Source organism: Pelophylax lessonae, assembly GCF_965119305.1.
Source record: "Pelophylax lessonae genome assembly, chromosome: 2".
Lineage (NCBI taxonomy): Eukaryota > Metazoa > Chordata > Amphibia > Anura > Ranidae > Pelophylax > Pelophylax lessonae.
The window spans coordinates 55,109,039-55,132,717 of NC_138769.1; the positions used below are offsets into that span (position 1 = coordinate 55,109,039).

At 44.3% G+C, this 23,679-nt stretch overlaps 1 protein-coding gene across 1 annotated transcript in view; it reads right to left on the reverse strand.

Moving 5' to 3' along the window:
• The window catches only part of MORC3 (MORC family CW-type zinc finger 3), a 121,553-nt gene that overhangs the window by 72,111 nt on the left and 25,763 nt on the right, over nt 1-23,679 (reverse strand). The window contains exons 3-4 of the mRNA XM_082246955.1: nt 10,142-10,274; nt 5,797-6,012 (exon numbers count right to left, since the gene is read on the reverse strand). Of these exons, the coding sequence (XP_082103081.1) occupies nt 5,797-6,012; nt 10,142-10,274 (349 nt within the window). The remainder of the gene's footprint in view (nt 1-5,796; nt 6,013-10,141; nt 10,275-23,679) is intronic.

Sequence of the window (23,679 nt, forward strand, 5' to 3'; positions counted from 1 at the left end):
CTTGCAGCTGTATATGCGTACAGTCAGCAGGAAGGGTTAAACAGCCTCCACACTCCTGGGAAGGCTTTCAACAAGATTGTGGCGTAGCATGTGGGAATTTATGCCCATTCAGCGAAAAGAGATGGTGATCAGGTGCTGATGTTGGGATGAGAAAACCTCTCAAATGGCATTTCAATCTATCCCAAAGGGGTTCAGAAGGGTTGAGATCAAGGTTCTGTGCAGGCCACCCCAGTTACTCCACATCAACAAACCATTTATTTTCAGATCTAGCTTTGTGCACAGTCCTGCTGGAAAACAAAAAGGCTTTTTAACAATCTTTTGCCATAGTTGGCCAGTGACTAACAGATGTCACCATTGCGTTATGGGAAACCTTAACCCCCTCCCTAAAGGGTTAGTTCAACTTTACAGAAAATATTTAAAGGTAAACTAACCCTAGGACACCATCACCATCCCCCTTCCCCTTCAATCTTCGCTGTATATACCTCTGGGGTTGCTGAGCTGTCAGCACCCTGCAGCTGGTCTAACTATTAGGGAATTTGAAATCCCCACTCATTTTCCATCTTCTCTGTGCAGAGTTCCTAGAACAAACCAAATTGATTCACTGCAATGGTACTGATCTGTAAGGGGGGCATTCTTCCCACTTACTATCCCACTTATGCGAGTTGTAGATATAGTCATTTTTAGCAGATGTTGTCTGAGATCGGAAAGCTATTGCAAGGGTTCCTCTGTGTTTAAAAGGTTGAGAAAACCTGCTCTAAACGGCCAAATTTATGGATTTTAAATGACAAAATTATTTTTGTTTTAAATAACAAAGATGTTATACTTGGTCAGTGTAATGGATTTGATCAGAGCAGTCCCAATCCTCTTTATTTGGGTCCTCTGTCGGCACTCTTAGCTACCCCCCCTTGCCAAGTTCCCCAATAGCAAGCCTCTTGCTATGGAGGCATTTAGGCAGGCTCGCACCTAAGCTGCACGCTGTGTGTCCATTCACACGCAGAGCACAGATCGGCCTGGCACCCCACTCTCTCCTCATTGGCACACTGGCTGTCATTGACAGCAGCAGGAGCCAATGGCCGGCACTGATGTGTGAGCCAATGAAAAGAGAGAGACCCAGGAGAGTTGTTGATCTCATCCACATCGCTGGATCGAGGGGGGCTGCACACAGGCGTATTTTTTTCTTTTTGCACAGAATGCATTAGGGTAAAAAAAACTTTTTATCACTTTAAAGGGATTGTAAAGTCTCTTTTTTTTTAAAATAACAAACATGTTATACTGAGCAGTTTGTTTTGCACAGAGCAGCCCGCATCCTCCTCTTCTCGGGTCCTCTTCTCTGCTCCTGGCCCCTCCCTCCTGTCAAGGGCCCCCACAGCAAGCAGTTTGCTATGTGGGCACTTGGGCCGTGCTGCAGCTCCCTGTGTCCATTCAGACTCGGAGCTGCCTTTTGTCCCCGTCCCTTCTCTTTCCTGCTTGGCTAACTGACTGATTGACAGCAGTGGGAGACAATGGCGTTGCTGCTGTGTCTTAGCCAATCAGAAGGGAGAGTTCCGGATGGCCGAGGGACTCGTGGACATTGCTGGATAGAGATGGGGCTCAGGTGAGTATAAGGGGGTGCTGAGGCAGCTCCTACACACAAAATGCTTTTGATAGAATGCATTAAGATAAAAAAAAAACCTTCCAACTTTACAACCACTTTAAGTAAGGCTACAGTGTTTAGAGTTCACTAAAGGCAACTGAGGTGGTACAAATGTATTTGGTTACGTAATCAAGCACAGTAGAAAATGTATCTGAGAAGGAATGGCTTGTATTTAATGTTCACCTGAAAGAAAGATAAAATCAAGACTAAACAAAACTGGTCTAAATGGCACATTAGAGGTTTCTTATTTTGATGTCCTTTTTTCACATTTGTTCAGCATTCCATCTTGAAACAACTCCTGAACCTCATCTCTGTGCATGATTTTCCTGTAATAAAAACCAGTCACTACTGCTCACCCTCTTTGTGACAGGTGACTGGTCTTGTTTCCACATTTAATCTGTAGTGGAGGACCTTCTGGTTTCCGCCCATAGCTCTTCTATGTGCATAGCTATTATTTTACCTCTACTATTCTTTTTAAACTATGGTATTTTTTAGGGATGCACCGATACCGAGTACTTCTACTCATGCAAATGCTCCCGATACCCGAAAGCGATACCTTTGTGGCGTGATTTGAGCCCATACAAAATGAATGTACTCAAATTGCACTGCAAAGAATCACATGCGATTTGAATGGGTATACCGTGCAATTCCTGTCCATATGGCATGCCGTTTCCCTCATTGCTCTGTGCGATCCCAGTATAGAAAGACAGGGAAGCATCATCTAAGAAGTGCAGCAATGGGCAAACAGTTTAATTAAAAAAAGGTTATCAAACCTCACGTTAAAAGTACATATTATATGTTGTAAGTTAAATCCAAAACCACGGCCACTTGCAGTGCTCTCAGTACTGGAGATGTATAGGCGGTCCGCCCCCAAGCTGACATAACTTCCACCCTATACCGACAGGAGTCCAGGAACTTCCCACACTTCCTCCATCCCTGTGAGCACCACTAGCCGCTGTGGTTTTGTATTTGACATGCAAGATATATTTATGTACTTTTAATATGCGAGTAGTAAAAACATTTGTTTGCACATTGCTGCACTTCTTAAAAAGCTTCCCTGTCTGGATCACATACTGGGATCACACAGGAGAGGTGGGGGGGAAAACGCATGAGATTTGAACAGGAATTGCACTGCATTCCTGTTGAAATCGCATGTGATTCTTTGCAGTGCGATTTGAGCCCAATTCATTTTGTATAGGATTAAATCGTCAAAACCAAAAATACCATAACAAGAGCAGAAAAACTTTTACAGATTCATTTTACCTCTATTACACAGCAATATCAGAGTACAAATGCATTTGTAGATTTAAATCCACCAACACTTTTTTTTCTATAGTTCTAAAAATAATAAAAAAAAAAAAAAATTACAAAACCACTTTACATTTCCCTTGCAATGATCTTATGTAAGCAGCCCCCTCCCCCAACTCTGCTGGTCACAGCCTAGTAAGCATGCTCTGCAGTCTTGCAGAACATTCAGCTCTGTCCTGCATCACAGGAGCTTGAAGGCCAGATCAAAACAAACATGCCTTCTATCAATCAGCCAGGGGGTGAGCAGAGTTTGCTTAGCAATCAGAGCTGCTCTTATTTACATATCTGTTCTCCCATTAGCAGTAATCAATTATATAAAAAAAAAAAAAACACAAACCCTTCGATTTAAAATGATAGGTGCATTTTAGAACAGCACTGGCTCTTTCCACTAGAGGGCATTCATCACTTAGCATTTCCACTCCATATTCAAAATACAAAAGAGCCTGCTCCATGTTTTAGGCCACAGAACAAGTTTCTGGAAAGCATCCGTTTGTGTCCCTACGGCCAACGGTGCATAAAGTACTTCTGTTAACAGAATATAAACCAGCTGTACTGGAGCAAGAAATGCTTTGCATCTCAGCTCCTCTCCTAAAAGTAAGGAATAAAAACCCCTTTCAAGGATTGAGGATGACGGCAATGGCCTCTGAACACTGCTTTAGGCACTGCCTGGTTCACATTGAATGCACCATTGAAATCGCAATGCAACTTCATCTGAAATGCACGATTTTATAGCCGCATGCAAGTGCGACTTGGAAGACATCTGTGCGGTTGATGCACAGATGTCTATGCAAGTCGCAGCCAAAATGAGTGCAGGAACTATTTTCTCAAATCGTCGTTGCACCGATTTGAACACTGCCATTGCCCACAATAGGGTGCGACCTGTCGAATCGCTCTGGTGTAAACGGGGGCTTAAAGCTGATTTCCAGGAATTCAGCTACTTTGTAAAAAAAACACAGGCATACCCTCAAGTTAAATAGATAGTTAAGATTTTTTTTTTGTTTTGTTTTTTTTAATTAACCACTTTACCACCGGAGAATTTTGCTGTCTTACGTCTGGGCCACTTTTTGCGATTCGGCGCTGTGCGAATTTAACTGACAATTGCGCGGTCGTGCGACGCCGTACCCAAACGAAATTGACGTCCTTTTTTTCCCATAAACAGAGCTTTCTTTTGGTGGTATTTGATCACCTGTGCGATTTTTACTTTTTGCGCTATAAACAAAAAAAAAGCGTAAATTTTGAAAAAATAAACAATATTTTTCACATTTTTACACTGCATCAAATTGGTCTCCATGGGTGTCATCCCAGAAGGAAGCCTCCTCGAAGATAATTCGCAAGAAAGCCCGCAAACAGTTTGCTGAAGACAAGCAGACTAAGGACATGGATTACTGAAGCCATATCCTGTGGTCTGATGAGACCAAGATAAACTTAATTGGTTGAGATGGTGTCAAGCGTGTGTGGCAATAACCAGGTGAGGAGTACAAAGACAAGTGTGTCTTGCATATAGTTAAGCATGGTGGTGGGAGTGTCATGGTCTGGGGCTGCATGAGTGCTGCCGACACTGGGGAGCTACAGTTCATTGAGGGAACCATGCATGTCAACATGTACTGTGACATACTGAAGCAGAGCATGATCCCCTCCATTTGGAGACTGGGCCGCAGGGCAGTATTCCAACATGATAATGCTCCCAAACACACTTCCAAGAGAAACACTGCCTTGCTAAAGAAGCTGAGGGTAAAGGTAATGGACTGGCCAAGCATGTCTCCAGACCTAAACCCTATTGAGCATCTGTGGGGCATCCTCAAACGGTAGGTGGAGGAGCGCAAGGTCTCCAACATCCACCAGCTTTGTGATGTCGTCATGGAGGAGGGGGAAGAGGACTCCAATGGCAACCTGTGAAGCTTTGGTGAACTCCATGCCCAAGAGGGTTAAGGCAGTGCTGGAAAATAATGGTGGCCACACAAAATATTGACACTTTGGGCCCAATTTGGGCATTTTCACTTAGGGGTGTACTCACTTTTGTTGCCAGCGGTTTAGACATTAATGGCCATGTGTGTAGTTATTTTGAGGAGACAGCAAATGTACATTGTTATACAAGCTGTACAATCACTACTTTACATTGTAGCAAAGTGTAATTTAAGTGTTGTCACATGAAAAGATATAATAAAACGTGAGGGGTGTGCTCACTTTTGTGAGATACCACCCTAGCCTTTAATTAGATCTGTAGTTACTGTGGTTCTGCAAATGTTATCAGCCAAGACTCCAGCCATTTGAAAGTTTAGTTGAGAGTTGACAAAAAAAAAAAAAACACACCTTTCTTGTGACTTCAGCCCCTTTAAGATGTGGCAGACACCATTGCTATACTGATGCTGGCTGAGCAGGTGGGTGACAGGTCTGTGTCCACTCTGCAGAGCAAACACCGACACAACACGCTGCTCTCTATAGGGTGGTCTGTTTCCATCCAACTGTTATCCGATCTACCGGAGGGGAAACGGATCCCCATCTGTCTATTTTTAGCGGATTGGAAGCCGGTGGGTGTCAGCAGACACATCTGCATAGAGAGCAATGGACTGCCTGATCGGGTCCGCCTGAAAAAAAACGACAGGCGGACACGATCAGCCCATCAGTGTGAAAGGAGCTCAAGGCATTGTATTTCTCCTGCCAAAAAAAAAAAAAAAAAACCACCTTCTGCTTAGAACTGTTTTACTTTTGATAAAAGGTAGGTTTTCGTTTTAACAACTTCCTCTTCAATGCTTTTGTTTAAAATAAATTCTGTGGTTTGAATAAACTTGCTATGTGTGTTTACGTACGCGGTTGGAAAAGTCAAACGTTGTAGGATAGAAAACATAAAAAGGATATTTTGTTTGTCAAAGGAGATAATTGGCACAATGACATGCTCTGCATTAATCTTCTCCAAATAGGTCTGAGATAACATTCCCACGTGCAATCCATTTTCATTTTTTGTGAACACGATGGCGTCCTTTCCTAGACGCATAGATCCGGATTTAAATCCATTTCCATACAGACCAACAGGCACATGACCATGAACGGCAACCTTGTCACTAAAACCGAAACTGAAACATGACAAGAATGAAGACGTTGTTAATACACCAAAAGGTAAGTCACAAAAGGAAAAAATACAAATGAGAAAACGGTCATCTCTAACCATAGCATTATTATAATAACTCAAACTGATCTGGTGTTTACAAAAAGGCCATTTAACTTTTTTTTTCTCGGTGTTGATTAGTTGCTGACAGGCCAAATGTTCTAGTTGCCAATAAACCTTTCAGGGATTCCTGAAGGGAGACATCATAGAATTCTGTTCAGCCAAACAGCCACAACCACTATAAAAGATATCAGGTGTTGGAATCTCCATAATGTAGACTAAGTTGGGCCTGGATTCAGACTTGTGCAGTGCGGGACACCCAATGTGATTCGAATAGGAATCGCATCACATTCCTTTTCAAATCGCATGCGATTCTTTTGCAGTGTGTTTGAGCCCTTAATTTTGTACAGGCTTAATTCACAACGCATGAATGAAAGGTGCAGGCATCTTTTGTTTTTTGCTGTACCGGAATCTGGTCACATGGGTGTTCACACCCAACCGATCCGATTCTTGCAATTGCAATGTTTTGTGGTGTCCATTTTTGCTAGGTTCACACCTTCCCGTTTTTGCAGTCCATGTTTACATGGGCACGGCAGTCCATTCATTTCAATGGCCTGCCGTCCCTGCACTGGCCATGCGATTTTACATACGTTGGGGTGCCATTCAGAATGAGCAGTGCATTTTCACTGCGGATAGTTGCATGTGCAGGAATCACTGCGATTCCCACACCCACACGCATAGGTGTGAACCAAGCCTTAACACTGACACCAAAGGGAGATCACAAATGAAGGGGCTCAGGATTCCCTGCGTTTTGTGTGAACTGGGGCTGTAGGATTTCAGGTTGGTGTAAGGCCCCTTTCACACAGGCGGACCGTTCAGATCCGCCTGTTCGTTTTTTTTGGTGGATCTGAACGGTCCCCCCATGCATTCCTATGGGGCATCGGATGTCAGCGGAGACATGTCCAATGACATACGACCCGATCCGTCAAATCTGGACGGATGGAAACCATATTTTCCATCCGTCGATCGGATCGGATGAGAACGGACCGACGGTCCGTTCCCTTACGATTTCCCCCATAGAGATGCATTGGAAACTGACAGCTGTGTCTCCGCGCATAGTGCGGAGACACAGCTGTCATCCTTCTGCTCAGGGGGTATTGGTGGATCAATCCCCCGCTGAGAAGAAAAGCGGAGTCCGTTTGACGGACAGCATGTGTGAAAGGGGCCTTAATGTTCAGAAATCTAAATTTTCTGTTTGTGTGACAGGCACCCTTACTACTAAAGGGGTGCAGGCACTGCATTGTTAGAACTATGCTGACACACTCAACATGGTAAACATCATTTTTAGGTGAAGAATTTATTTAGGCATGTCATAAAACTGCTATGCCGTCAAAAGCCCTAGCAGAATCCTCAACAAGCTGAAACTGAGCACTGTATATATATATATATATATATATATATATATATAAGAAATATACTTCTGAATCTTGTTATCCTTGACCTGCGCTTCCCATACAACCCAACTGTCAAACTCAGTACAAAACTCCTGACATAAGAATGCTACATTAACAAGCATCTGTCCAAATGTATAGGTAAATCAAGATGTAATACCACACATGACTATGCCTTACCATCCAGCAGGCTAGCTGATCACAATAAAGGTATTAAAAGATTGATACAGCCGACATATATCAGGTTTGGTCTTTTCAAATGGTAAATTCATTGTGTACACTATGTTGGTTGCAGAACTATAAAATGGGGTCGTTTTGAAAATATTTATAAGGTTAGAAAAACTGGCATGAAGGGAGTACATCTGCTAAACTCCAATCAAAACATTTGGACGCTCCTCAGACCCTTTTATATGTTTATGTACATGCCCTCCTCGCTGACCAGAAAAAATAGATTTATCTTTAGCTTGGAGCTTTCAATTAATTGAAATTATGCACGAAGGCCAATATTCAAGTGTGAGGGCAACTGACTGTCAGAAAAGTACTTATGGTGAAGTGAATTGGGCTCTGCCGAAAAAAAAAAAAAAAAAATTCTACTGTTGCTGTTATCCGTATTTGAAATATTCTTTTCTGTAAATATTTTCATTGCACCGTTTTTCATTAAAACGATATTTAAAAATGGTTAAGCTGATTCTCCAAATGCTGTAAATAAAAACTTCAAGTGTAAATTCACCCTTACAGATAATCTGTAAGGTGACCTTACACTGGACCCCCCCTCCCCATCCCACCCAGTCCGGCTGTACCAGATTGCTGCGATCCCTCACTGTCAGACACCGAAAAGCAGCTTCGCCGGTCCAGGAATTTTCAACTCCTGTGGCTTAATCTCGTGTTCATATTGCAGGGATTATAATTGGTCAGTAATGTCACATGGACAGTGCTGACTGATCAGAAGCTGTCTAGCCTTTACTGTCAGCACTGCAATGAGAGGAGAGAAAGCCGGGGAATTGCGACAATCTGACACAATCTGACACAACAGGACTGAATGGGATTGGAAGGAGGTCCAGTGTAAGGTCAACTTATAGATTTTTCTGTGAACTTACACTTTAAAGAAACCTTGCCTCTGTGAAGAATATTACCATATTTGTGGAGGTGAAGGTCTCAGACATTTAATTTCGAAATGGTCAAAACTGGAAAAGGTGCGTAATTCTGGTAAATCAAATAGTGACAGCTATTGCTTGTATAAAGGTTCTGCAGAGTTAACTGACCAAAGTGACAATGGCTCTCAGGCTGCTGGCACATAGAGGGTCACCTTAGAAGCTAAAAAATCTCTGTGCAGGGCAAGGCTGTGAGTGCCATCTACATATTTGTGGAAGCGGTTTGACTGCTGTTATCACAAAAAACACACATAGAAGATACAAAGATGGAATTCCAAACATAAATTAAAAGACAAGTGTGGTATTTGAATAAAAAAAAAAAAAAAAAAAAGACAGACATACATACTCACCTAGGTGAATGCAGCATTAATTGGACGCTGCAGCTGTCCCCCACTGGCTCTGAGGCCAAGAACTAAGCGATCAAAGACCGCTGATCGCTCAAATTCTCAGGCTGCAGTGGCAGTGAGCAGACACTGTCAGTCCCCGCTCTGTCCCTCCAGCATTCCCTGGAGCGCTGGGCATAAGGAGGACTGGGAGCGGATGATTCAGTCTTCAGCAGCATGCTGAGAGGCTGAGCCAGCTGCCAGTCAGAAAACTGGGCAGATCCAAACATTGTCGGGATTCCTGCAAAGCCTGGGCCAGCTCTGTGACGACAGCAGACTGGTACACACAACTAGTTTTCTTTTTCGTTCAACCCAGCAGGGCTGAATGAAAAAAAACCTGACTGCTCGGGAGAATCTTCCTGCTCTGCTATTGTGTTCTGACAGGGGGGATGCCGGGGATGCAGTACACGGGCCAAAATGTCAGCCAGTTTCTAATTCAGCCCTCAAATTTTCAATTCGCCTGCTCGCATTTTGCGAGTGGAAAATGGTTGAGGGTGAGTGTGGGGCTGCCTCAGGAGCCATTCTCCCAGCGATAACCCAGGAGAAGAGAGGAGAGGAAGAGGAAAGCCGGCCAGAACACCACAGAGCGGGAATCTCCGCGCTGTAACAGCTTTCATTTGAATTGCCGGGCTCTTACCGTCACACACAGCACCGCCTCCTGGCCCAGCTCTTTGGATAGAACACTGGTCTAATGCCAGGACGTGTGACGTATATCATAGGAGCCGATCCATGTGTGTGTGATGGCAAGCACCCGGCAATTCAAATGAAAGCTGTTACAGCAGGGCGATACCCACTTCTGATTTAAGCCCACTGTCACCTGAATTTGGGTCACAGGCGTGCAGAACTAAGTGCTCTCCTGTGACCCACTGGGGAAGTAAGGCCAAAACAGTTTGGGCATCCTTCTCCACTGATTTTCTTTTAAATGTAAATAGATTAGAGGTGGAGTCTCTATGCTGGTGATAAGTGCAACTGAGACAGGAAATGAGGCAATAAAAACCTAACAATATGCCCTCAGTATATTAGATAGTACATACATCATATATGGCCTCGCAATCTCTACAACCTTGGAGTAAGTGGTCTGCAAATTCTGAAAGACAGAATACAACACTTACCTAAGCATCTTGTGTAATTTGTCTAAATCCATCCCATTTCCATTGTCTGTAAATGTGAGACATATCTCCTGTTTAAGAACAGTTTTATCAATCCAGAATTGCTTAGCGCTGACATCAGGATCGTAGGCATTATCTGTAATCAGTGAAAGATCAAGGAGGTCATTATAAAACATTTTCCAGCTTTCCTTTCAAGTATCAGAGAGCTACAGTTGGAATTGCAAAAAGCCTGCAATTCTACCATGAAACTGAAAACACCATTTGCGTTTAGCAACTTTTTTTTTCTTTAAAATGACTCCAGAAAATCAGAGTTACATTTACTGGTAGCATGTTTTCCAGGGGTCTTTCAGGATAGCACCACAGAGACCTAGGCTCCTCCCTTTACAGGAAACACCACCTCAAACATTTTAAAAAGTAGCCCCCCCACCCCTACCCCAGTATTTGGAAACAACCACCGGATAACTGGGGAGAAACAAAAGAACACTCCATACAAACTACAAATATAACCTATGCTATGAGGTCTATCATTTTGGCTGCAACCAAACAGGTAGTTAAATCGGTGCGGTCCTGAAATTCTCCTGAAAAGGAAGTCACCTGTAGGTATAACGGATTTCCTCCCTTGCATCTTTCAGGACAGCCTCACTGAGAAGATAAGCAAGCACACAGCGCGGAGACAGAGCTGCCATCCGCCTGCTCATCGGGGGATCGATCCCCCGCTGAGAAAAACGGAGTCCGCCGACGAAGCGGCAAGTGTGAAAGGGGCCTAAGTGTAAGTGCATTATTTCAAAAATCCCCCCTCCCCCCAAAAAAAAAAAAAAAAAAATCAAGATTTTAAAGTAAGTTTACGATTTTGTGTTGGCCCACATTCATAGCCGTGTTGGGCCACAGGTTAAACGCCCCTGCTTTAGGGCAAAAAAATCAGTCACAAATATCTACAGAAAAAGGGGAAAAAAAAAAGGACTAATGGCTTTCACTGTATGGAGGCCTTCAGCATCCTTATCATTCTAAACTCTAATCCAATTTTTATGCTAACAGTACAATGGTTGAATTTATAGGCAAAACATTTCATAACCCGTCAGAAATTTTTTTTCCATACGTGTCCCATTACGAAGATTTCTCTTCACTTCCTGTCTCAAACAGGAAGGGAGCAGAAATCCCTGCAAATTAAGGCAATTTCTTGGGGGGGCCCCAGGACACCAGAACTAGTGTCCCCATTGGAAGATTTCCCCTCTATTATTTTTCTAGGGACAACCCAAAATATGGGATTTTCTTTTACTTTCATTTTAAATAATGGTATTCAGGACAAATAGAGAAGGTGAATCTCCCTCAACGGGGGCACAGACCCACACAGATTGTGTGTGTGAATTAGAAACTAAACCATACGTGTCTTGGTGAAATTGCAATGCGGTTAAAATTTGACGAAATAAAGGGACTTTGTATATGCCCATGAGAACCACCCTCAAACACTAAAGTATAAAAATACAACATTTTTAATCATGTAATAAAAAAAGCAATTAAAACATTTTTAAAGTTATACAAAGAAGAAACCTTCAACAGTTACAAAACTTGTTATTTTTATAGCTTGATGAGTCAATTCACAATTAGTCTAAGCGTTTCATGGGAGCCCTTGCTTCCTCAGGACCATAAATTGTTCTAAATACATAGCTCTGGCTACAATCAAAAGGAAAAAAAAAAAAAAAAAAAAAAAAAGAAGATCTATATATACACACCAAAGAAGAAAATACAATAAAACACACATTCAAGCCACTTCCAATGGGAACACCAAAAAATAAACTACCACCATCTTTTAATACATATTTGAAATATCCATGTGAAAAACAAATCGTACTTCAAAAAAGAAATGTACCGGAAAATATATTTTAAACAATCCACCATAAACAGAAGGGAATTGTCTTTTTCCTTGGATTGTAGTCAGAGCTATATACACAGAACAATTTATGTAACATATATGGTCTTGACAGAGCGGGGGCGAAACGCGTAGACCAATTGTGAATTGACTCAATCTACAAAACCAACAAGCTCTGTAACTGTTGTAAGGTTTTTCCTTTGTATACCTTTAAAAACGTTTTGATTGTGGCTTTTGATACACAATAAAAAGTTTGTATTTTTATACATCAGTGTTGGAGAGTGGTTCTCATGGGCATACAGAAAGTCTCTTTAGGTCTTCAAATTGTGCCCACATATGTACAGGATGATGCCAATGTGAATCAAATAAAGTGTGCATGTGTGGTGTTTCACTCCTAATTTAGAAGCTGTAATGCCTTTAGTCTAGGGTTTTTGGACGGGGGGGGGGGAGGTATATGTAACATTGTGTCTCCCACCATCCAAGGCTCACCACACACGTTACAATCTGACTGTACAATCTCCTTTAGATCTAACAACAACTATACAGTGCAAGGGCCTGCCTGACTGGGTATAAATTGATTGGCAGAATTAGACAGGTCCTCATTTTAGGTTAGGTTTTTTGTAAATCTAAATGTAATCATGTAACGGTTGTCTCAAACTAACATACAGTGAGGAAATTATTTTATATGCAGATTTTTAAGTTTGCCCACTTACAAAGAAATGAAGGGTCTATAATTTTTATCATAGGTGTATTTTAAATGACAGACAGAATATTACCAAGAATCCAGAATATACACATGATACAAATGTTATAAATTGAGATGCAGTTGAGTAAAATAAGTATTTGACCCCCAAGCAAAACATGACTTAGTATTTGGTGGAGAAACCCTTGTTGGCAAGCACAGAGGTAAGACATTTCTTGTAGTTGGTTACCAGGTTTGCACACATCTCAGGAGGGATTTTAGTCCACTCTTCTTTACAGATCTTCTCTAAATCCTTGAGGTTTCTTGTCTGTCGCTTGGCAACTTGAAGTTTCAGCTCCCTCCATAAATTTTCTATAGGATTAAGGTCTAGTGACTGGCTAGGCCACTCCATTACCTTATTGTGCTTCTTCAAGCCACTCCTTTGCTGCCTTGGCGGTATGTTTTGAGTCATTGTCATGCTGGAAGACCCATCCATGACCCATCTTCAGTGTTCTGGCTAAGGGAAGAAGGTTCTTAGCCAAGATTTTATAATACATGGCCCTGTCCATTGGCCCCTCAATGCGGTAAAGTTGGCATGTACCTTTAGCAGAGAAACAGCCTCTAAGCATGTTTTCACCTCTGTGGCCTAGCCAGTCCCCAGACCTTAATCCTATAGAAAATGTATGGAGGGAGCTGTAAAGAAGAGTGGACCAAAATCTCTCCTGAGATGTGTGCAAGCCTGGTCACTAAGTACAAGAAACGTCTGACCTCTGTGCTTGCCAACAAGGTTTTCTCCACCAAGTACTAAGTCATGTTTTGCTTGGAATCAAATACTTATTTTACTCACTGAACTGCAACTCAGTTTATAACAACATTTGTATCATGTGTGTATTCTGGATTTTTGGTTGATCTTCTGTCTCCATCATTTAAAATACACCTATGATAAAAATTATAGACCCTTTTTTTCTTTGTAGGTGGGCAAACTTACAAAATCTGCAGGGGAACAAATACAGTGCCTTGAGAAAGTATTCGGCCACCTTGAACTTTGCGACCTTTTGCCACATTTCAGGCTTCAAACAAAGATATAAAACTCAACAAGTGGGACACAATCATGAAGTGGAACGAAATTTATTGGATATTTCAAACTTTGTTAAATAAAAAACGGAAAAATTGGGCGTGCAAAATTATTCAGGCCCTTTACTTTCAGTGCAGAAAACTCTCTCCAGAAGTTCAGTGAGGATCTCTGAATGATCCAATGTTGACCTAAATGACTAATGATGATAAATAGAATCCACCTGTGTAATCAAGTCTCTGTATAAATGCACCTGCACTGTGATAGTCTCAGAGGTCCGTTTAAAGCGCAGAGAGCATCATGAAGAACAAGGAACACACCAGGCAGGTCTGAGATACTGTTGTGGAGAAGTTTAAAGCAGGATTTGGATACAAAAAGATTTCCCAAGCTTTAAACATCCCAAGGAAAACTGTGCAAGCGATAATATTGAAATGGGAGTATCAGACCACTGCAAATCTACGAAGATCTGGCCGTCCATCTAAACTTTCAGCTCATACAAGGAGAATGAAAAAAAAAGAATAGCGCACACATGCAAAAGAAATGACTATCAAATATGGAGACAATCCATAAATAAAAATGGGGATTTAGTCCCACCATATGGCCATATCGTGCTCAAGCCCACCACTGCGTCAAAGTACCCCATTATCATTGGGTCCTACACTATCCATAAAAAAGGGGTGGAATCCAGCGTCTCTAACCCTTGGAGACAACACTCCTTGCTGGGATAGATGTGCTAATGCACTACAAAGGACTCCTCCTATATCTACTTGATAGTGGACTCTGAGTACAGGTGTGTGTGGGGGGTGGGATGGGTTGCTCAACCTCAGAAGTCTGGTCAGACCGAATACATAATAAACAAGCAAAAAATTGGGGGAGCAAACCCTGAACATGTATATCTAAAGCCGGTGCAGCTATGGACCAAGCAACATGTATATTAAAAAAGAATAGCGCACACATGCAAAAGAAATGACTATCAAATATGGAGACCATCCATAAATAAAAATGGGGATTTAGTCATATGGTGGGACTAAATCCCCATTTTTATTTATGGATTGTCTCCATATTTGATAGTCATTTCTTTTGCATGTGTGCACTATTCTTTTTTAATATACATGTTGCTTGGTCCATAGCTGCACCGGCTTTAGATAAATGGATTTTTGTAAGAACTTACCGTAAAATCCTTTTCTCTTAAGCTCATTGACAGACGTAGTCTTCTTGATTCTCAAGAGCTGGGTTATGTTGTCTCCGCAGGAGTAGGACTAGGCAGAATGACAAAACGTTCTGGCTCCACCCTAGGGGGCAGTCCCTGAGGGTATATCCTCCCTCTCTCTGCTACAGGGAATCAGTTCTGTTTAAAGCAGTACAGAGAAATTAACCCAACCCAACTCAATGATAGAGGGGCGGGTACTACGTCTGTCAATGAGCTTAAGAGAAAAGGATTTTACGGTTAAGTTCTTACAAAAATCCATTTTTCTCTATCGCTCATTGACAGACGTAGTCTTCTTGATTCTCAAGAGCTGGGACATCCAGAAGCAGTGCCACAAATGAGGGGTGGGATTGACAAAATCAAATCCAATCTAGTAGGCCCAACCGGTGCCAAACTAGAAGTTTTAAAGGCTCATTATAAACAAAGAATGAGACTAAAAGAAAAAATTTTCCAACGGAAAAAAACCCTCGAGGTAGACCACTGGTCTCCTCAAATTGCGGCCTGCAAAACCTTGCGGCCAAATGAGGCATCAGACGATGCCATTACATCAACTTTATAATGTTTAGAGAAGGTATGCACCGACGACCAGGTAGCCGCCTTGCACACCTGGACCACTGACGCCTGATGGCGAAAGGCCCATGACGCACTAAGTGCCCGAGTGGAGTGCGCCTTAACAGGGAACGGGGGCTCCCGACCCTTAATAGAATAAGCCTGTACTACCGTCTGTCTGATCCATTTGGAAATGGTCGCGGCAGATGCAGGCAACCCCTTTTTGGGTCCATCTGGGATCACAAAAAGTGAATCCGTCTTGCGAAACGAGTCTGTCGTTTTCAAGTATACCCTGATCGCCCGGACCACATCCAAGGAGTGCAAAGCAAATTCCCGAGGATGACTGGGCTTAGGACACAGGGAAGGTAATACAATTTCTTCATTCAGATGAAACTACTTTTGGTAGGAAGGATGGATTCGGACGAAGAACCACCTTATCTCTATGAACCACCAGATATGGTGAACGACAAGATAATGCGGCCAGTTCTGACACCCTGCGTGCAGAAGTAATAGCCACCAAGAAGGCCACCTTCTGGGACAACGTGGGTAGAGGAATCTCCCTAATATCTTCAAAGGGAGGTTACTGAAGAACCGACAACACTAAATTAAGATCCCAGGGGGGTAACGGCGCGTGCACTGGCGGAGCCAGATGTCGCACCCCCTGGATGAAATTCCGCACCAAGGAATGAGTAGCCAAAGGCTTCTGAAAGAAGATGGCTAATGCTGAGACCTGACCCTTGATAGTACTCAAGGCCAGTTTCTGCTCAACCCCTTGTTGCAGAAAAGCCAATATTCGACTAATCGAATAAGACCGAGGACGGAACCCCAAAGGTTCACACCATGCAATGTAGGACTTCCATGTGCGATGATAAATCTTTCTGGAAGTCGCTTTCCTTGCTTCAACTAGAGTAGGAATAACTGAAGCTGACAAACCTTTGTCCTTCAGCACCTGGGTCTCAATAGCCAGGCCGTTAAAGCCAGCGATCGTAAAGCAGGATGGAAGATCGGTCCCTGAGACAGTAGATCCTCCCTGAGAGGAAGTCTCCATGGGACGTCCGCCACCAGTCTGACCATGTCGGCGTACCAAGCTCGACGAGGCCAGTCCGGAGCTACCAGGATTACTGGGATTCCTTCCTCCTCTACCCTGCGAAGAAGTCTTGGCAGTAACGCGAGAGGAGGGAAGGCATATATTAGCTGGTATTGCCCCCACGGGGCGATCAGTGCGTCTGCGGTTTCTGCTAGAGGATCGCGGGAGCGAGCCACGAATCTCTGAACTTTCCTGTTGAATCGTGATGCCAACAGATCCACATCCGGTGTGCCCCACCGTAGGCACAACTGGTGGAAAACGTCTGGATGGAGGGACCATTCCCCCTGATCCAGGGTCTGACGGCTGAGATAATCTGCCTGCCAATTCTCCACCCCCGGAATGAACACCGCAGAGATTGCTGGAACAAATCGTTCCGCCCAGCGAAGAATGCAAGCCACTTCTTTGGCCGCTCGGACACTCTTGGTGCCCCCCTGATGATTGACATAAGCCACGGCCGTGGCATTGTCCGACTGGATCCGAACCGGGCTGCCCTGGAGCTGCTCGGTCCAGTGAATCAGACAAAGTCTGATCGCTCTCAGTTCCAATACATTTATCGGTAATCTGGATTCTTCCGGGGACCAAAGTCCCTGGACAGATAACTGACCAAGAATTCCTCCCCATCCGGATAGACTGGCATCCGTGGTCACTATCGTCCAATATATTGGCAGAAATGACTTTCCCTGGCTGAGCATTGGAGACCGATGCCACCAAACCAGAGACTCTCTGGTCTGTTTGCTCAATCGTATCTGATTGTCCAGGGATTCCGGATTCCGATTCCATCTGAGAAGAATCTCTTGCTGAAGAATTCGGGTATGGGACTGGGCAAATGGGACTGCTTCGGATGAAGCCACCATCAACCCCAGAACCCTCATGCACGTCCGAAGGGAAGACCAGCTGTTGGACAGTAACAACTGGACTGCTGATTGAATCTTTCGAAGTTTCCCTACCGGAAGGAAAACTCTCGTCCTGACTGTGTCTAGAATTAGACCCAGATATTCGAGCCTCTGGGTGGGAACCAGAAATGACTTTTGCTGGTTCACCAGCCACCCGAATTCCTGTAAAGAAATCATAGTAATTTCTATGTTTTGTAGCAAGGTCTGAGGAGATTCTGCATGAAGCAGAAGATCGTCTAGGTAACCTAGAATCGATATACCTCTTTGGCGCAGAAGTGCCAACATAGGGGCCAACACCTTTGTGAAGACCCGCGGAGCCGTGGCGAGACCGAAAGGTAACGCCACAAACTGATAGTGGTTCTCCTCTACGGAAAAGCGTAGAAAACGCTGATGTCCTGCGAAAATGGGAATGTGAAGATAGGCGTCCTTGATGTCTATGGACGCTAGGACATCCCCTGGATGCAGGAAGGCTGCTACCGTGCGAATGGACTCCATTCTGAATCTTCTTATGTTGACGAAAGAATTGAGCGCTCTTAAGTCCAGAATTGGACGCACTTTGCCCTCTTTCCTGGGTATTGTAAACAGGTTTGAATAAAACCCTTGAAACCGTTCTGTCCAAGGAACGTGGACTACCACTCCTTGTTGTAGTAGATCTGTGACTGCTCTCCGCAGATCTTCTAGACGATCCGGAGATAGTCGGATATTGGAAGGGAAGAATCGCGCCGGTGGGAGAGATCGAAACTCGATCTTGTACCCTGACTTTATGACTTCGCAAACCCATTTGTCCGGGATTCTGGAAAGCCATGGATCCGGGAACCGGCGAAGACGTCCCCCCACCCCAGTTATGGGTGGGGGCGCACCTTCAGGCTTTGGATGGTTTATCTTCAGGTCTGGAGGGGGCGGGCTTTTGCTTGCCCGACCAACGACCCCTGACGCCTCCTGCAGGAGGCTTGGAGGACTTAGTTTTTTCACCCGCTGGACGAAAAAAAACCTCTTGTGAGCAGAAAAAGAAGGCCCTCGTCTTTGACGAGTTCCTCTACCTTTAAAATTTGCGGTAAAAAAGGTGCTTTTTCCACCGGTGAGATCCTTAATGATCTCATCTAAGTTGGCTCCAAATAGACGCTCTCCTGAAAAGGGGATATTAGCCAATGCTTTTTTGGAACCTTGGTCGGCTATCCAACCTTTTAGCCACAGTGTACGCCTGAGAACCACTGCTGAGACTGATGCTCGCGCCATTAATGGAGTGGCGTCTAACGCCGCATCACATACAAACTGTAACCCCTGTATCATTTGTTCCAACAAATCTGATACCGCCTGAGGGACTTCTTCTAAGTCCCGGCGTAACCACTTGGTCCATTCAGTTACAGCCTGCGAAACCAGACCAATAGCAATTATTGGCCTGAAAGCTGATCCAATCAAGGAAAACATGGTGCGAGACATAGCTTCTATCTTGCGATCCACTGGATCTTTAAAAGACGGAGCGTCTTCTAAAGGAATAACCGTGGCTTTATTCAATCTAGCAATAGGTGAATCCACCACAGGTGGTTCTGTCCATTTCTTAATAAGGGTTTCCTCAAACGGATAACGCCTCTGAATCCGAGGTTTCAGATAATAAGGGGTTAGGCGGGGGTCGCTTTCTTGCGCCCTGTCCCTGACAAGCCACTTCCACCCGGGACACAAAAGTTTCCATAATAGCTGACAAAGATTCAATTGTCAATGGGGTGCTGGAGGATCCCGCAGACCCCTCGAGGGGATCCGGAGGAGATACATGAGTGGCAGGGTCCATGTTAATACAGGACACTTTGCCAGCAATAAACAAAAAAACTTTTTTTTTTTTTTTTTTTTTTTTTTTGTGTGTCTCCCCCTAGCGCAATAGCGCCCCTCAGAGTACCTGCTTCTCGATCCCAGAGAGAGAGAGAGGGACCCCCAAGGCTCACCAACCGATGCAGTGCAGTTTCCAACAAACTGCAGCCAGCGTCTGTCTTACACAGACTGGAAGGAGCTGTTTGCTTTTTCCCGGGCAGAAGGCGTGGCTCCGCCCCCTGTGTACGCCTTCCGGCGTTCCCAGCCCTCCACGAGGAAGCTGGGCTCACAAAACATGGCCGCCCCCATAGAAGAGACATAAGACTCCAAAAACATGGCGGCCGGCGTGACCTGAGGACATATATGTATTCGGTCTACGGCAAAATGGCGGCGGACCGCCGATATCGTCTTCCCAGCACATCCACCTGCACTCTGCTGAGAGGTGACATATGGATCTACAGAGATACACTGCACATAAGGTAGGATTATACCTCCTATGTCTGCTGTAATGTTACAGTCTGCTGGGTAGAGTGTTAGCTCTTGAACCAAGTCCACTTCCCACAAACACATGCTGTATTACAAGGGGGACTTGTAAGTGTCAGATATATACTGACCATATATGGAGGGGCCCATAATATATACTGCCTCATAAATGAGGAAAAAAAGGGAACGTTTTACTCACCATACCGAACCGACAGGCACCCTCTCTTCATAATACCCTCTCCACCGGGGTGGGGGTTTGTGGACGCCTCGACTCTCTGGTCCTGGCGTCCAAGCAAGCTTTAACTCGCAAAGTCAGTCCCTTTACTGGGACTCCGTCGCGGCCGACTCAGCGCACTGGTCTGCACGCGCCTTTTAGGCAGAAACCGGGGTGACCACTGGATCTCACATCCAGCCCGTCGCCCGGCCCCGCATACTTACTTGAATATGTCGCGGCCGACCAAGCGCAATGCCTGGTCTGCACGCGCTCGTAGGCCGGCTGGGGTGACCACAAGTGTCGCCCAGTCCGGCATTTTTGCTTGAAGATCTCACAGGAAAAAAACACTGGAGAAAACTACCTAAAAAATGTCTTTTTCTTAAAGAAAAAAAGTCTTGCCAGGACCAAAAGATCCCAGCAAGGAGCTTAGGTCCTTACTCCTGACTAGACAGAAAAAAACTGATTCCCTGTAGCAGAGAGAGGGAGGATATACCCTCAGGGACTGCCCCTAAGGTGGAGCCAGAACGTTTTGTCATTCTGCCTAGTCCTACTCCTGCGGAGACAACATAACCCAGCTCTTGAGAATCAAGAAGACTACGTCTGTCAATGAGCGATAGAGAAATACATGTTCAGGGTTTGCTCCCCCAATTTTTTGATTGCATACAAGGAGAAGACTGATCAGAGATGCAGCCAAGAGGCCCATGATCACTCTGGATGAACTGCAGAGATCTACAGCTGAGGTGGGAGACTCTGTCCATAGGACAACAATCAGTCGTATACTGCACAAATCTGGCCTTTATGGAAGAGTGACAAGAAGAAAGCCATTTCTTAAAGATATCCATAAAAAGTGTTGTTTAAAGTTTGCCACAAGCCACCTGGGAGACACACCAAACATGTGGAAGAAGGTGCTCTGGTAAGACGAAACCAAAATCAAACTTTTTGGCAACAATGCAAAACGTTATGTTTGGCATAAAAGCAAAACAGCTCATCACCCTGAACACACCATCCCCACTGTCAAACATGGTGGTGGCAGCATCATGGTTTGGGCCTGCTTTTCTTCAGCAGGGACAGGGAAGATGGTTAAAATTGATGGGAAGATGGATGGAGCCAAATACAGGACCATTCTGGAAGAAAACCTGATGGAGTCTGCAAAAGATCCGAGACTGGGACGGAGATTTGTCTTCCAACAAGACAATGATCCGAAACATAAAGCAAAATCTACAATGAAATGGTTCACAAATAAACATATCCAGGTGTTAGAATGGCCAAGTCAAAGTCCAGACCTGAATCCAATCGAGAGTCTGTGGAAAGAACTGAAAACTGCTGTTCACAAACGCTCTCCATCCAACCTCACTGAGCTCAAACTGTTTTGCAAGGAGGAATGGGCAAAAATTTCAGTCTCTCGATGTGCAAAACTGATAGAGACATACCCCAAGCGGCTTACAGCTGTAAATCGCAGCAAAAGGTGGCGCTACAAAGTATTAACTTAAGGGGGCTGAATAATTTTGCACGCCCAATTTTTCAGTTTTTTATTTGTTAAAGTTTGAAATATCCAATAATTTTCGTTCCACTTCATGATTGTGTCCCACTTGTTTTTGATTCTTCACAAAAAAATTACAGTTTTATATTTTTATGTTTGAAGCCTGAAATGTGGCAAAAGGTTGCAAAGTTCAAGGGGGCCGAATACTTTCGCAAGGCACTGTACGGTACCCTAAGCGAAGTTCTACAATTTCTACAAGCCATTCCACCTAGATCATTTTTGTGCAGGTAAAGAACCTCTCGCTAACTTCTTCCACCATCTTTTGTAAAGATTTTTCACTGATTTCATCCCCAACGAGGGTTTTCAGTCATCCCCATCATATTCTTCCTATTCTGTTGACACGAAGAATGCATCAAGATAATCGTGTCTGGAATCACAGTAAGGACTCTTTCACACGGGCGGTCCGATCAGATCCGCCTGTCAGTTTTTCAGGCAGATCTGATCGGATGCCCATTCAGCCCTATGGAGCAGCGGATGTCAGCGGTGACATGTCCGCTGACACCCGCTGCCATCCGCATCCGATCCTGTCCGTGAAATCCGGACGGATGGAAACCCTATTTTCCATCCATCCTGGGGATCGGATGCGATCGGAAGAGAGAGGACAGGCGGTCTGCTCTCATCCGATTCCCCATAGAGAGCAGCGGGGGCTGTGATACCTCCCTCTCCGCACTGCAAGCGGAGACGGAGCTGTCATCCGCCGGCTCAGCGGGGATCGCGGATCGATCCCCGCTGAGCAGCACGGATCCGCCTACGGAGGCGGACCGTTTGAAAGAGCCCTAAGTAAATATCAGAGAAAGTTTTTAGATAAACAAAAACAGAGGTGCCTCTAAGTGTAGACTTGTAAACACATTTATTTAGTAAAAATATGCACTCACATCCGTAAGTAAGCAGGTACACATGAAAAAACCCTTCTGGAGGTTCCAAGGTGGGTGGGTGGTGAATAGTATCATCCAGTCTATGCAGCCATCCTAATAGGACTGAGCCCTCTTCGTGGCCGGCAGTAACGGCGGAGCTGGAGCGGGGACGAGGCTCGAATTATGTCGATGAAAACGAGGCTTGGTCTGCAGTCGAATGTGGATGATGTCACAGGAGATGCGACGCGTTTCCGAGCGTGCGTATTGCCAGAAACGTGTAGCATCTCCAGTGACGTCATCCGCATTCGACTGCAGGCCAAGCCTCGTTTTCATCGACAGACTCCGAGCCTTGTTCCCGCTCCGCAGTTACTGCTGGCCACGGCGAAGAGGGCTCAGTCCTATTAGGATGGCTGCATAGACTGGATGATATTATTCACCACCCACTCACCCACCTTGGAACCTCTAGGAATGTTTTTCTCATGCGTACCTGCTTACTTACGGATGTGAGTGCATATTTTTACTAAATAAATGTGTTTACAAGTCTACACTTAGAGGTGCCTCTATTTTTCTTTGTCTCTAGGTCTGTGGAACCCCTGGCGTTGGTTTCTGGACGGCTGCCCTAACATGGTGGACTCTCCTTCCCATCCCACTTAAGACTGTATTGACCCTTATGGACTTTGGTTTAAATGTGTGGCTCATGCACCTGTTACATGAAAGTTTTTAGATGGCAGCAGTTCATTTATTTCATTATTCTAAAGCTGAAATATCAGCCCTAACAGGCTGAAATAATGGACGAGGTAATGGATAATTTCAGACATCAAGGATAAACTCTAGCTAAGAAAATTGGCAAAAATGAGCAAAATTTAGGGATTATTTATACTTGCTTCAAAACATGGCTTCAGACACGCTTTTTTAAAGCTCTCTGAACGCCAGTCAAAGCTCCTGTCACCAAATAAAATGGTTAGCTTACAGTCCTCTTTACACCTTGCATTTGCTTTGCTTCAAAAAACTATACGCCACTTTAGTGGTGCTTCAAAGCATCTTCAAAGCCTCCACAGAAGTCTATGAAAAAGCTAGCTTAGAGCACCTTCAGCTTTTGAGGCTTTAACTCAGGTTTGGCTTCACTTTGTTTTGGAGGTATTGCAGGTATAAGATGACACGCACACAGGGTATCTGCCACGCTTTATAAGGGCTCATTTACACTTCGACTTCAACACGCATTAAAGCGCCTACTGCTTCAACATGTTTTTGATGCTTCTGCGGTGCTTCAGAGTTTTTTTTTTTTTTTAA